General features: G+C 42.8%; 1 protein-coding gene across 4 annotated transcripts in view; it reads right to left on the bottom strand.

Moving 5' to 3' along the window:
* Dclk1 (doublecortin like kinase 1) overlaps nt 1–13,304 on the bottom strand; it is a 275,000-nt gene that overhangs the window by 142,787 nt on the left and 118,909 nt on the right. For all 4 annotated transcript variants that reach the window (XM_051176966.1, XM_051176965.1, XM_051176968.1 and 1 more), the window contains exon 4: nt 4,788–4,887. In XM_051176966.1, the coding sequence (XP_051032923.1) occupies nt 4,788–4,887 (100 nt within the window). The remainder of the gene's footprint in view (nt 1–4,787; nt 4,888–13,304) is intronic.

The raw sequence follows: 13,304 nt of genomic DNA, 5'->3' as shown, positions 1-13,304 counted from the left end.
GGATCAAAAGAAATTCGGAGTGCAGGGGCTGGCATGATACCTCAGTGGCTGAGAGCCCTTGCTTTTAATGCAGAGTACCTGAGTTCAGTTTCCCAGCACATATGGTAGCTCACAACCATCTGTAACCACAGTTCTAGGGGATCTGATGCCCTATTCAGGCCTTTGTGGGCACTGCATGAACACCGCATACATATACACACAGTACCCTTTCGATAATTATAATTTTTTTTTTCATTAGAGGAAAGAATTTTGGTCCTACTAAAATCTGGTTGGCCCTCACACATTTCTGTTGTGGGTTGACATATTTGCCCCCAGAGAGCCCCATTTAAATCCCAACTTCTAGTACCTGTGAAGGTGAAGTCATGTGGAAAGAGGGTCTTTGAAGATGTCCTCAAGATAAGAGGAGGCCACACTGGATGAGGATAGTCCTTTATCTAACAACTGGTGACCTTGTAGGAAGAGGGAAATGGGATAAACATACGGAGCCCCCAGGATGGAGGAGGAGGATGCTTTCACAGGCAAGGATGCAAGACTGCCAACAGCAGCCACCAGGTAGAAGAGGGGTGTGATCCTGCCTTGTACGTCAGACAGTTCTCACCTAGGACTTCATTTTGGACTTTCTACCTCAATAGCTGCAACATAATAAGTCTCTGGGTTTCCCCCTGGTATTTGAACATATTCCTGGGACATAATGTGATATCATGCAATATGATGTTTCAATATATAATATAGGATGATCAAGTCAAGGTAATTTACCTACCACCTCAAATGTTTTTTCACTTTTATCTTAAAAACAAAACAAAACAAAAACAAAAACAAGAAAATGCGAAGTTGGAAGTCATGAGTGGGGATATCTAGAAAGGCAGGGGGGTTGTAAATATGGTCAAAATACATTGAGTGGTTAATGAAATTCTTAAAGAACTAATAAAGGTATTTTTCATCTTTTGGAATAACATTCATGATCTTTTCTAGTACTTTCTGTTGTTTTAGCTGTCTAGTTTGTGGTAGTTTGTACAACAACCTTAAGAAACCATTGAAATTCAAGAGGTGGAAAGTCCACAGCCTTCAGATAATGATTCCCTGGTATGAGTTTCAAGATCTCAGAAAACTAAGAGAGATTTAGGCTTTGAAGCAGGCAGTTGGCTGGACAGTAGTGAGCCACAAGACCACAAGATGAATGGCAGAAACCATGAAGGGTGGGGACATGGGTTTTGAGGATGAGGGGCTAGACAAAAAGATGATGTATAGGCCAGGCTCATCACCAAGGAGTTAATGTGGGCCAGGGAGGCACTACTCAAGCAAACCCTGTCACCTCCAAATGGCAACAAGTGCCACACTCACTGGTTTGTCATCAGTGTCTAAGCAACATTGTGTGGACCTTCCTGTCTCCAACTTGGCCTTTTCCTTCACTGTATTTCCATATTCTATATCAGAGAGCAAGTGCCCCAGGGATGGATCTGCCAGCCTCTGCTGGCCTCTATATATAGCACTCTAGCCACCGTTAGCAAGGTGCTGAAACTCTCATGATGGATGACACTCTGCTAAAATGGTTACATTCTGAATTAGAACAAGAAAGGCACCCCACATAGCACGTGACATTGGGGAGGGGAAGGCATATTTATGGCTATTCATTTCTGATGTTGATCCTGCTCCCATATGGCCCTGGGAAATACATGTCTTCTGCAGCAGAAGTCTGCATTGGAAAGCCCTTGTGCAATGTCTTTTGGAGATCGCTAGTGGCACTCGGGGGATGTGTCTTTCCTAATCCCAGGCACACTAGTAGCTGAGTTCATCTCTAAAGATAAAATTAAAATGCTGCCTTGTGGCACAAGGCTACTACTTCCTGATGCCATTAAATCAAGTGTGATTCTGCACCAGGAAAAAACACTAATTCTGAAGATGTGGCCACACACCTTCAAGGAAGTTTACTGTGGAACTGACCAAATACAGCAGCAATGTTCAGATACAACTTAGTAAGTAGATATGGGTTGGGTTAAATCACACTCAGAGCATTTATAAAAAGATGCACATTTTAATACATTAGCCCAGAACATGCTGTACAAGCATCGGAAAATTGCAGTTGTCAAATGTGCGAATTTAGTCTTTGGGTAAGTTCATCCGAGGAAGTAAAACCTCAGTTTAGATTTATTTTTTCTTTAGTCGATCTCCTTTGCCTCTCCTGTGCCCACGTGTTTCTTCTAGAATGGGGGAGGACAAGTTACACAGTAAATATAATTCATGCAGAGAATTGGGTAGGACATATTTATCAGGAGAAAGGAAGTGAGGAGCTCAGCAAAATGGCTTGTCAAGCTATCTCAAGGGTCTAAGTGTTAAAAGATGGCTAGTATGTATATGTGTGTGCACATGTGTGTATGTTTATGACTGTGTGAGTGCGTTTGTGCGTGTGCATGCTTGTGTACATTTATGTCTGTGTGTGTGTGTGTATGTGTGAATGTGTGTGTATTTATTCCTGTGTGTGTTTGTGTGTGTGTATACGTGTGTGTATGCATATATGTGTGTTTATGCCTGTGTGAGTGTTTGTGTACATGTGTGTGCATGCATCTGTGTGTGTGTTTATGCCTGTGTGAGTGTGCCTGTACATACACTAGTGTTATATTTAAAATACTTTTATTTCTTTTTATTTTTTTGTTTTATGTATATGGGTGTTTTGTCTTCCTATATGTCTATATGCCACATATGTCCCTGGTGCCCCTGGAGGAACGAAAAAGGTATTGGGTCTCTCAGAACTGAAGTTAAGGGTGGTTGTGAGCCACCCTGTGGCTGCTGGGAGTCAAACCCAGCTTCTTTGCAAAAGCATCCTGTGCTTTTAAGTGCTGAGCCATCTCTCCAGCCTCTACTTGTCTTTTCTTTAGCAAGGCTGGGGATGGATCTAAGGAAGTGCCCTATCACTGAGCTACACCCTCATATGTCTTTTAATAAAGAGGGGATTGTTTTCTGGCAGTTTTCTGTTGACTTTACAGAGAGTCTACCTGCCTGTGGTGGTGGGTGGTTGAAACTTGCAGGCTGACAGCATATCTTACCATATCAGTAGCAGTGGCCCAGCCAGCTGTGTGGCTTCCTGAGATGGGCCAGGTGGGAGTGATGGCCTGAAGTCAACCTGATGGCTAGATAATGGGAACAGAGGCCTTGCACACCGGTGGCCAGCTCTGCCGATTTGAAAGTAAGCCATACTCCAAGGCAAGGCAAACAGGCTGTCCTCAGTATCAAAGCAGCAAGTGGGCTTTCATTTCAGAGCACATCTGGTGTCCTAGGCCATTCTATCAAAAGCAGCTATTTTCTTTAAATTGAAAGTCAAGGCCATTTATTTTTCTCAAAACCCGTGCTGTCAGCTTTGTGTCCTGGCTGGAAACATTTGCTTGTTCCACACAATGGCAAAGCTGCTTTGTCCTTAAGCAAGGTGGGACGTTCTCCTCCCTGAGCATATCTCGTGAATGATACATTTACATAAATCCTTGCCCCAAGAGGACATATGCATCAGTTAGGATATATTATGTTTAGAGAAGACTTATTTGGAGGGAAAGAGATGCCAGAGTAATCCTCCAGTTAGGACCTTGCAGGAAAATAAATCTTGTCACATGGCACATTCCTGTCATCTCTGTGTACATCCATTGATCACTTGAAGTTTTAATGATGGAGGGCAGTTTTCCTTGCCTACACTCCCAAAGTCATGAATTAGTAACTGTTTGAGTGCCTATCATTGATGTTATATATGAATATGTCTGTGTCACTTAATGATGAGGGTATGTTTTGTGATGTGCATGTTTGGGTGACCTAGATTGGTGGGAACAACATGTAATTTGTTAATAAAGTAGAATGGCTGGCTATGCCGTGCCTGAGCACCATATTGTCATGAGACTCCACCGAGTGTGGCATCTGTCATTGAAAGGATGTCCACATGTCACCCATCCCTACACCACATATAATTGATTCCATGTGAGTATTCAGCTGAAGCATTAAGGTAGAGCCAGGCTGGACAACACTTGTGCATAAGTCCACCCATTTTGTCAATCTACCAAGCAAATTCACTTATTCAAAAAAATTTCTTCAATTAGATGGAACTTGAAGTGTCAGTAACTATGTAACAGCTCAACTTAGAAGTAAAATTATCAGGCAGTATGTCTTTGTCAATTATTTTATCTGTGATACCGTAAGATTCTGAGATGACTCCCAGCCCCCCCAAATAAATCATTCTGAAAATCATAGCCTTTTACATTAATCCCCCGTTTATCAGCACCCCCTGCTTTATCAATCACTGAGGGTCACATTTAGTTCATTAATGGAAGCAAGCCACCATTCTGACATGTCACAGATGTTAATGACGTATAAATTCCAGTGTACTTCAGGGAGTAAGTACCAAGCCATTTTCTCAGGAATTAGAGAAGCCACATGAAAGACAGGTCTGGAAGCACACTCAGTGATTTTATGATTACAAATCCATCCACTATAATTTTTTTAGGAAAATATATAATTAAAATGTAGAAATCTACACTGTGGCTCTCTGTAAAGCATCGGCTTAGTTATTAAATAGCCATAAATTAGCCATTAAGAATGTATTCTTCCAAATGGATTAACCTTTTCAATTATCATTTCATCTGTTTTCTATATTTAAAAAAAAATCAAAGAAATTCAAGATATAGGAAAGACAAGGCAGGAGAGGATCTGAAACTGATTTGGTGGCTTTGGAGTTGACATAATCTTGGCCTGGTGCAGTTCATGTTGGAAAGCTGCCTCAAATTTCCCCGGGTTTTGAACTTTTTTTTCCTTACCACTTTCATCTAGCAAGAAATCATCCTGGTAACGGAACTTCTCTGGTCCACATGCAATAAAAATGTCATCGTCACCAAAAAAGTCCTGAAGGCACATCACCTACAAGAGAAAAGCATGGTACTCAGCTAGGGGTCCACACAACAGCAATCACAACACCCCTCCCCATAGACCACTGCATAAAGCCATTTCCCTCTAATGGAATCAACAGGGGGATTTCAAAGGCTCGGCTCCGGCATCTGTTATTGGTAAGGAACGCGTTAGTCTCAGGTCTGCAGGAAGGCAGAGACGGCAACTAGCCCCGGTAACTGTCACATTTATGACTGGATACATCAACAGGCTATGAGGCAAGAGCTCTTTGTTTCTATAGCACCAGGGATTCAGCTACTCAGAGGAGCACCCCCCCCCAAATCCCCAGCTTCTGAATGTAAGTTCCAATAGCAACAGGCGCCAATGCATGGCTTTAACAGCAGCCATGCTTTTGTTGATAACTGATGGCATTATGGGCTCCCAACAATCACCAAGAAAAATGGTATATTAGAATAACCTGTAGATCTATTCCATCTCTAGTTGAGGAAAAAACTGAAACCTTTATAAGAGGAATAATTTGCAAAAGGAGTTTCTGGTGAGGTTTAGATATAGACACTAAAGAAGCTATGTTCTTCTCTCACGTTACATTAAACACTAAAACTCTCAAACCCTATACCCAAATACTTTCCAGTGCTGGGGATCAAGGCCAGAATTTGTAAGCATTAGACTGACACTCAGCTACTGAGTTGTGTCTCTAGCTTGTTTATTTGACACAGGGTCTCACTATATACCTAGAACTAGCCTTGAACTGTCCATCCTTCTGCGTCGGCTCCCCAGTGTTAAGATTATAGCCTGGAGCCATCATGACCTTTTCCTCACAGTTTCTCATTGTAGAATTAAAAATAAAAATCAAACTAGAGCCCATGTGTCTATCATCTTAGCACAGGGGAGGCTGAGGAAGGAGGACCACCAGTTTGACTTGAAGGCCAGTCTGAATATCACAGTGACATTCTGTCTCAAAAACAAATAGAAGGACTCCATGCAGTCTATTCCCAAATGAGAACTTCAAGGTAAATGTCATTTTGCAGTGAATTGTGGTTGGGTTGGAATGACTCATTTTCAAGCTTAAAGATGCTTCTACAATGATTTAACACGGGTTATGCTAATGTTGGAATGCCGCTGAACCCTATCCATTCCCAAGTTCCTGTCACTGTGTTGGCAAATCCTAAGGTGACTCTACTTCATTTTCTGTAGCTGTGAAACACTGACCAAAAGCAAGATGGAGGAAGAAAGGCTTTGTTTGGCTTGCAGGTTACATCATCAAGGAAAGCAAGGCAAGGGCCTGGAGGCAGGAACTGAACCAGGCTGTGGAGGACCACTCCATAGGCCCCTGATCCCATGTGCATCTCAGCTACCTTTCTTAATTAGCCCAGGCCTACCTAAGGGTGGCACTGCCCATGGTGGGCTGGGACCTATGGTATCAATTATCAGTCCAGAAAATGCCCCACTGTCATGCCCACAGACAAAGCTGATGGAGGCAATTCTTCAACTGGGGATCCCTTTTACTAGGTGTGTCCAGTTGACATCAAAACTCACCAGGACAGAGCTGTGCAAAAAACAGCCTTTTGAATGGCATTTTCCTCTACACGTGCACCAAAGACCACGTGTGCAGGGTGAGATGCTAATGCCCCGATGTGATGTGAGTGTCAGCATCTCCCTCATCTACAGTTTAGCCATGGGTGCCTGTGGAACTTTGTGTCTTTGGCACTCTTTAGTAGCGCTACTTTGTCACATCACACAAGCTGCGGGACTCAGAGCTGTGAGTTTGGAGCATATGGCATTCTCTGTAGCTCCAGGTGCAATGGCATGTGGGCTACCGAGGGTCTCTCAAGATGTCTCATTTCCAAATAAGGGCTTGGCTGCAATTTTTTTGAGTAAATTTCTCCAGGGGTTTGATGAGCAACATTAGTGTGAATCAGATGTATCCATGGCTGTTTTATTTTTTTCAGCCATCTAAAGTTTGAGAGTATGGGTCATTTAAGAGGAGGGGGGAACCCAAGGTTTCATCACAAGCATGGTATTAGAATGACGGAATTTCCATTTTCCTTAAAAAGAAACCCTTGGGTGGCAGAATGTGTCCTCTATACAACACTTTCTCTCTCATTCCAGTTCTGGTCTCACTCATCTCAACATCCCAGCTTCCTCTATGGGTGTTGATGTCATCTAGCCAAACATCCACAAGGCATTTACCTTTAATATGCATATGTTTTTAATGAATGCATGGTAGATGTAAGCTAGCTCATTGCACAAATGTACAAAAATGAGTTAGGCTTGTTACACAAACACAAGGACCCAAGTTTAATCTCCAGAACCCATGGGTTTTGTTTGTTTGGTTTTAGTTTTGTTTTACAAAGGCCAGGTATAGTAGATCTTATAATCTCCATGTTGGGGAAGCAGAGACATATAGAGCCTAATTGATAAGCTCTGAAAACACGATAGAGGGTGCTCAAAGAGAAATGGTACCTAAAGATACTTTCTGGTCTCAACAAACAAATGCATACACATACACACAAATGTGCACAAAATGTACTCATACACAAAATCTCTTATAGATTAAAAAAATAGTTGTATTATAAAGGAGATATTCCTTGCTTTCTACATATTCCAGCATTTCCTTACAGGATATCAGGTGACTACTCAACCACACTCAACTGTGTTTACAAGCTTTTGCTAAGTGGATAAATGACCAGCAGGACTACCACATCCAGCATTCTGCTGATGACCATTCTCTGAGTTTGAGGCTTAAAGAACACAGCAGACAATGGATGATCCATCTTGGACGGTTTAAGCATGATTCTGTTGGCAAGTATGAGATGAAACATGATGAACTTTTGATGTTCTTTCCAACACCAGGGTTCCAAGAATATGAAAAGAACACAGCGATTGCTAAAGAAATTATCTGTCATCACACAGCAGAAAAGACACGGGAAGAAGTCATTCCAATGTCAAGTAATATGTACTCATTTACCGCCCAAGCTTCAGTGAATGGAATCAATGAAAGTGTTGAATTGTCTGACACTCCGGGAGTTTTCAGCTGAGCATCGTTTTGTCTCTTGTGCTTACAACATCCCACTGGAAAACAGCAGCAAGCTCCATAGATTAAATTAAAAAACAAAGCCATCCCTTGTGAGACGCCATGACAAAAGAGGTGAGAGTAAAACAGATTGAAATTTAGGTTGAAAGGAAGCTGGATTGAGGGGGGAAATGGTGCATTTCAGTTACCCACACTCTCATAGGTTGAGAGGCCACTGTAACGTAGTCTATCCACCATGAAAGGGTAACAGGTGAGTTTAGACCCCATTTTCTCTTGGAAAATGCAGTGTGGGAATTTTCCTTGAGGTCTATTTGAGCACTGTGGAGTTATAGAAAGTAGAGAAATGTAAAACAAGTTTTGCATGATAATCTGATCTTATATTTATGAAGTGTTAATCACTGTAAAACTTGATGAACTCAAAACTCAGCTTGGTTCAGGGGATCATGAATACGGACCTCATCTGCCCCTAAATCTCTGCTCAGTTGTGATCAGAAATATCCACCAAGATGGGGTAAGAGAGATAACAAGTTTGAGGAAGGCGGTATACCTAGACCATGAAGACCTCCTGTCCAAGCCGTCCTGTTTCACTGGCAGTATACTTTTACATACACCAGCTCCCCAAGCTGAGATGTTGCTGTCTGTTCTTTGCCATTCTTACTCTGGCTGTGTGTTAATTCCCTGCAACACCTCAAAGTCCCAGGCAACCCCAGCCCTCCTCCCTAGAGCTGCCATCATCCTGTCTTCCTAGAGCCCAGGAACCTCCTCCAGTGACCTTGGCAAAAGGTCCTCTAGAAGTCCAATTCCCTTCCTTTCTCTGCAATCCATTCTGTTTAATTTTGTCAGTCTGCCATGCCATAGTAGAACTTCAAATTCTCTCTCTGGAGCTCAGAAACCATCAATGGCTTATCATCATCAACTAAAAGCCTGTTTTTTGGAGCTGGCGTTCCAGATGCCCTCACATCTGTCTCCAAGTCCATCCACCAGGGCCACCAGTATCTGATAAGTAAGAAACATCAGATGGTTGGAGGGCTGGGTGGCTGGGCAATTTATGCACTGAAATGTATGTTTCAGTTGATTTGATTCTCTGAAAGGGGTCTTATTCTTCCTACTTGTGTGCTTCTTCTTCCATAAGAATACCCCTGTTTTGAATCCACTCTCACCTTGACTTGGTCTAAGTCCCTTCTTGGATCAAGGCTTGGTTGAGGGTTCAAGCCCTATCTTTCCCCATTCTGAAGCTGTTGTCATCATTCAATAAATGTTTGTTGACCACTTATTTGATAGTCTCAAGAATATGTGGAATGTGGTTGTCAGGAGGATTGGGCAGTCTATGGGGCATCTAGTAGTGGATCAGTATTTATCCCGAGTATACAAATGGACTTTGAGAACCTAGACACATGGGGGGGGGTGCCTAGGCCCTGCTCCAAATGATATGACAGACTTTGAAGATCCACCATGGAGGACCTCACCCTCCCTGGGGAGCAGAAAGAAGATGAGACAGGGGACCAGTGTGGGGGCAGGGGAGGAGGGGGCAAAAGGGAACTGGGATTACTTGTAAAACTAGATTTGTTTGTAATTAAAAAAAAAAAGAATATGTGTCCTCATCTCTTCTCTCTTCTTTTTCACTCTATGGGGCTATAGACTCGAAGTCCTTATAACTCCCAACACAGTGTTTGTTGTGAATCAGTAACTCACCAAAAATAACCCTCATGATTTTCTAGTGACTTTTGCCAAAAGTTTGAGGCTCTGTGTCTGGATTGCTCTGCCATCTCTCAGCTGTCCTGAAATGAATTTTGTTTATGGAGATTTCAGATGCAGTCAGGAAAGAACAGTCTCCTGGCCGATGCCCTCTTTGGTCCTACACCCATGCCTGCTGTGGCACATTCCCCAAGAGCACTGCACTACTGACTGCCTGGGCTGTGACTGCACCCAGTTCTGCCACTGAGCTCTGAGCCTCTTTGTGACTTAGTTTCTCACATCAGTCATTTTAAGGACTTGATGTCTTAAGACCATGAATAGGAAACAAATACATTCTCAATAAACTTTAGCTATTTTTGAGCCAAAAGTATTGTTTTAATCTTTAAGATAAGTATGAAGCAAATATAAACCTACTTCAAATGAATAGTTTCTAAGTCAGAACCCAACATAGTTGCATACTCCTAGATACCACACCCACAGGCTTCTTTTCTAAGTAGATTTGAGCAAAATATAATAAGTGAATGTCCCATATTGCTATGGGAGCAAAGATTCTGTTAGGACTGCCAGTTTGTTTCTATTTTGTTTTGTTTTGAACTAGGGTCTCAGTATGTAGATCAGGCTGGTTTCCAGCTCTTAGAGATTCACTTGTCTCTGATCCACCATGCTGGCTTTTTGGGATTACAATTTTGATGAAAAGCTTGCAAAGCTGATAAAAGTTACAAACACAAAGATGGAATGTGGTCCTGTCTCTGTCTTTTCTTTGGCTTTCACTGCTTGAACCCGTAAAGAATCATTTACAAGTCTGCTCTCATCTGGGACCATAATGAGAGTTGGACAAATCATTGTCTCAACTCAGAGACTCAGGGGTCAGGGAGTCTGCCACCAACTCTTAGATTTGTGGGGACCATAGGTTTGTATTATTTTAGGAAAAGTATCCTGTTGGAATACCATATTAGAAACATTAAATTCTATATACATCAATTGCAGGCAGAAAGGAAGTGATCTGTTCCTGCTACAGTGCTCAAGTCCTATCCATGGATACTTGGATCCATAGTACTTTGGTTATTCTATGGAAATTTGACTCCAAAGAAAGTTCCCTGTTCATTGTGCGAGTTTCTCTTGGACGGTGGTTAGGACAGTACTGGAGCTAAAACACCTCAAAACCCACAGGTGCTTAGAATTGTCAAACATGCTGACAAAAGCCACTTGAGTGTGAGAACAAGAGCTTCTGAGCAGGGATCGGGAAATCTGCTTTCCAGGTTAGCTTTTTGTTACCTGACATAGGTTAGATTCAACTGAGGCAACATTTCCACCAGATTGGCCCTTCTGATGGTAGGTAACTCTGTCGCATTTTCTTGATTGACAACTGATGTGGGAGGGCTCAGCACACTGCAGTTGTTGCCCCCCCCCCCCCCGATAGGTGGTCCTGGGCTGTATAAGAAAGCAGGCTGAGCAACCATAGGGGCTAAACTAGTAAACAGTATTCTTCCATAGTCTCTGCTTCAATTCCTCACTTGAGTTCCTGCTTAAGTTTCCCTTGGTGGTGGAAAGAAGCTAGTCGTAAGACTAAACAAGCCTTTTCCTCTCCAAATCGGCTTTGGTCAGTGTTTCATTATAGCAACAAAAAGTAAATTATGATTCTAAGCTCAATTGCTATAAGAAACTTTGCAAAGCTAATTACATTTTCTTGTAAGTTTCTGCATTGCTTCTAATATGTTATACATGGTCATTTAATTGCTCTTGCTGCCATTTGGGACAGTGCTGTTGGCTGACCCAGAATCCCCTGCATGTTAGGCAAGTTCCCTGTCCTGAGGTCCAGCTCCACATTCAGTCTTCCACACACAATGAAGGAGACAGACTGACAATTGCTAGATGGTTGCTATAGCTTGAGTTGAAATTGCCTCTTTCCTAGTCAGGGGCATTATTGTTGTGATGAAACATCATGGCAAAACAAACAAACAAACCAACCCTCAGGAAGGAAAGGGTTTATTCACCCACATTTCCATCAAAAGCAATGAGGGCAGGATTTCACACAGGGTGGGAACCTGGAGGCAGGAGCTTATGCAGAGGCCATGGAGGGATGCTGCTTAAGGGCTTACTTCCATGGCTTGCTCAGCCTGCTTCCTTACAGAACCGAGGACCACCAGCCCAGGGTTGGCACCACCACAATGGACTGTGCCTTCTGACATCAATCATCAAATAAGAAATGGTCTACAGATTTTCCTGCAGCTCAGTGTTATGTGGGCATTTCTTATTTGAGGTTCCCTCTTCTCTGATGACTACAGCTTGTATCAAGTTGACACAAAGCCGGGCAGCACAGACTCCCAGCATGGTGTTATTGGGAGCTAATACAGCTGGTGGCAGGTCCTTGGGTCACTGAGGGCACAGTGCACCCTCTGCTCTTCTGTTTAGTTTCCTGGTCACAGCTTTCCATCTCCCTCAGTCCTACCATGACGGGTGCTCAACCTTGTCAAAGACCCAAAAGCAATCACCTATGTACTGAACCTTCCCGAACTGTGAACCCAGCTCAACCTTTCTCCCCCCAGGATGATTGTTCCACGTGTCTGTCACAGTGGTAGGACGCTAAATTACTCTGTGGTTTTGAGAACTCCAATCTGTAGATGAAGAAGGCAGCCTGGAATGGAATAGAAAATCAATAGAACCCAGGTCAGTTAGAATTCAAATGCAGTTCCTAACTGCCGAACCACAGTAAAGTAAATCTTTTTAAATCCATAGAAACCTACACCCTGGCATGTGTGTCTCGGCCATTTCATTGATGAAACCTTTGCTGTGAGTAGTTATCACATATAATAATAGTATAAGCAAGCGTCTAATAAAAACATTTTCTTTATTATTTGTTTGGCTGGAGAAAAGCACATTTCTTTTTCTAGCTGTGAATTCCTGTCTCTTATTGACTCATCATGCCAGCAAACGCCTCTCGAGAGACAGATGTGTACAGAGGAAACAAAACCGGGCAGACAAACATGGACTTCCTCAGCTCTGCTTCCGGCCTGAGGTGCTCCACAAGGGCAAAGATTGAAACAAAGGCAGTAAAGGTTTCTGCTGGTTACACATTTCCAAATCAGGACCACAGAATCCATTGCCGGCACTGGAGTGTGGTCTCCATGGCAACAAAGACAGCAGGAAACTGGCCTAGATTCTTATCAGGGACCTTAGCAAGGACATTTTCTTTACAAGAGCGCCCTCTACACACCAAATGGAGGATAGCTCCCAGACACTGCTGGAACCCGAGTGAGACAAGTACACTCACAAGTATACAAACAAAAGCCGAGAAATTCAGTCCAATTATTGAATTCTTGATTATGGTATAATCCTCATCTTTTTCAAATATTTATGGGTAATTTCTCACTCCTCCTGTTACCAGTTAGAGAGAGTGGGCATACGAATTGTGTTGCTTACGTTTTTGAGATTTATTTTTATTTTATTTGTGACTGTGTGTCTGTGTATAGATGCCAAAAGAGGGTGTTGGATTCCTTTGAGCTGGAGTTCCAAGTGACGCGGCATGATTGCTGGGAATTGATCACTGGTCCTCTGCAGAGGCAGCCAGGTCACAGACCAGCTGAGCCATCTCTCAGGTCCCTGATGCCCCGTGAACTACTGTAAAGTTAACAAAAGAACTCTCCTTGTGATGTACTTAAGAAGTCAAATCACTAGTTCCCTCTTGATGCTGCATTCATGG

The sequence above is a fragment of the Phodopus roborovskii genome, unplaced genomic scaffold (assembly GCF_943737965.1).
Source record: "Phodopus roborovskii unplaced genomic scaffold, PHOROB, whole genome shotgun sequence".
NCBI lineage: Eukaryota > Metazoa > Chordata > Mammalia > Rodentia > Cricetidae > Phodopus > Phodopus roborovskii.
This window is presented reverse-complemented; position numbering and strand designations above follow the sequence as displayed.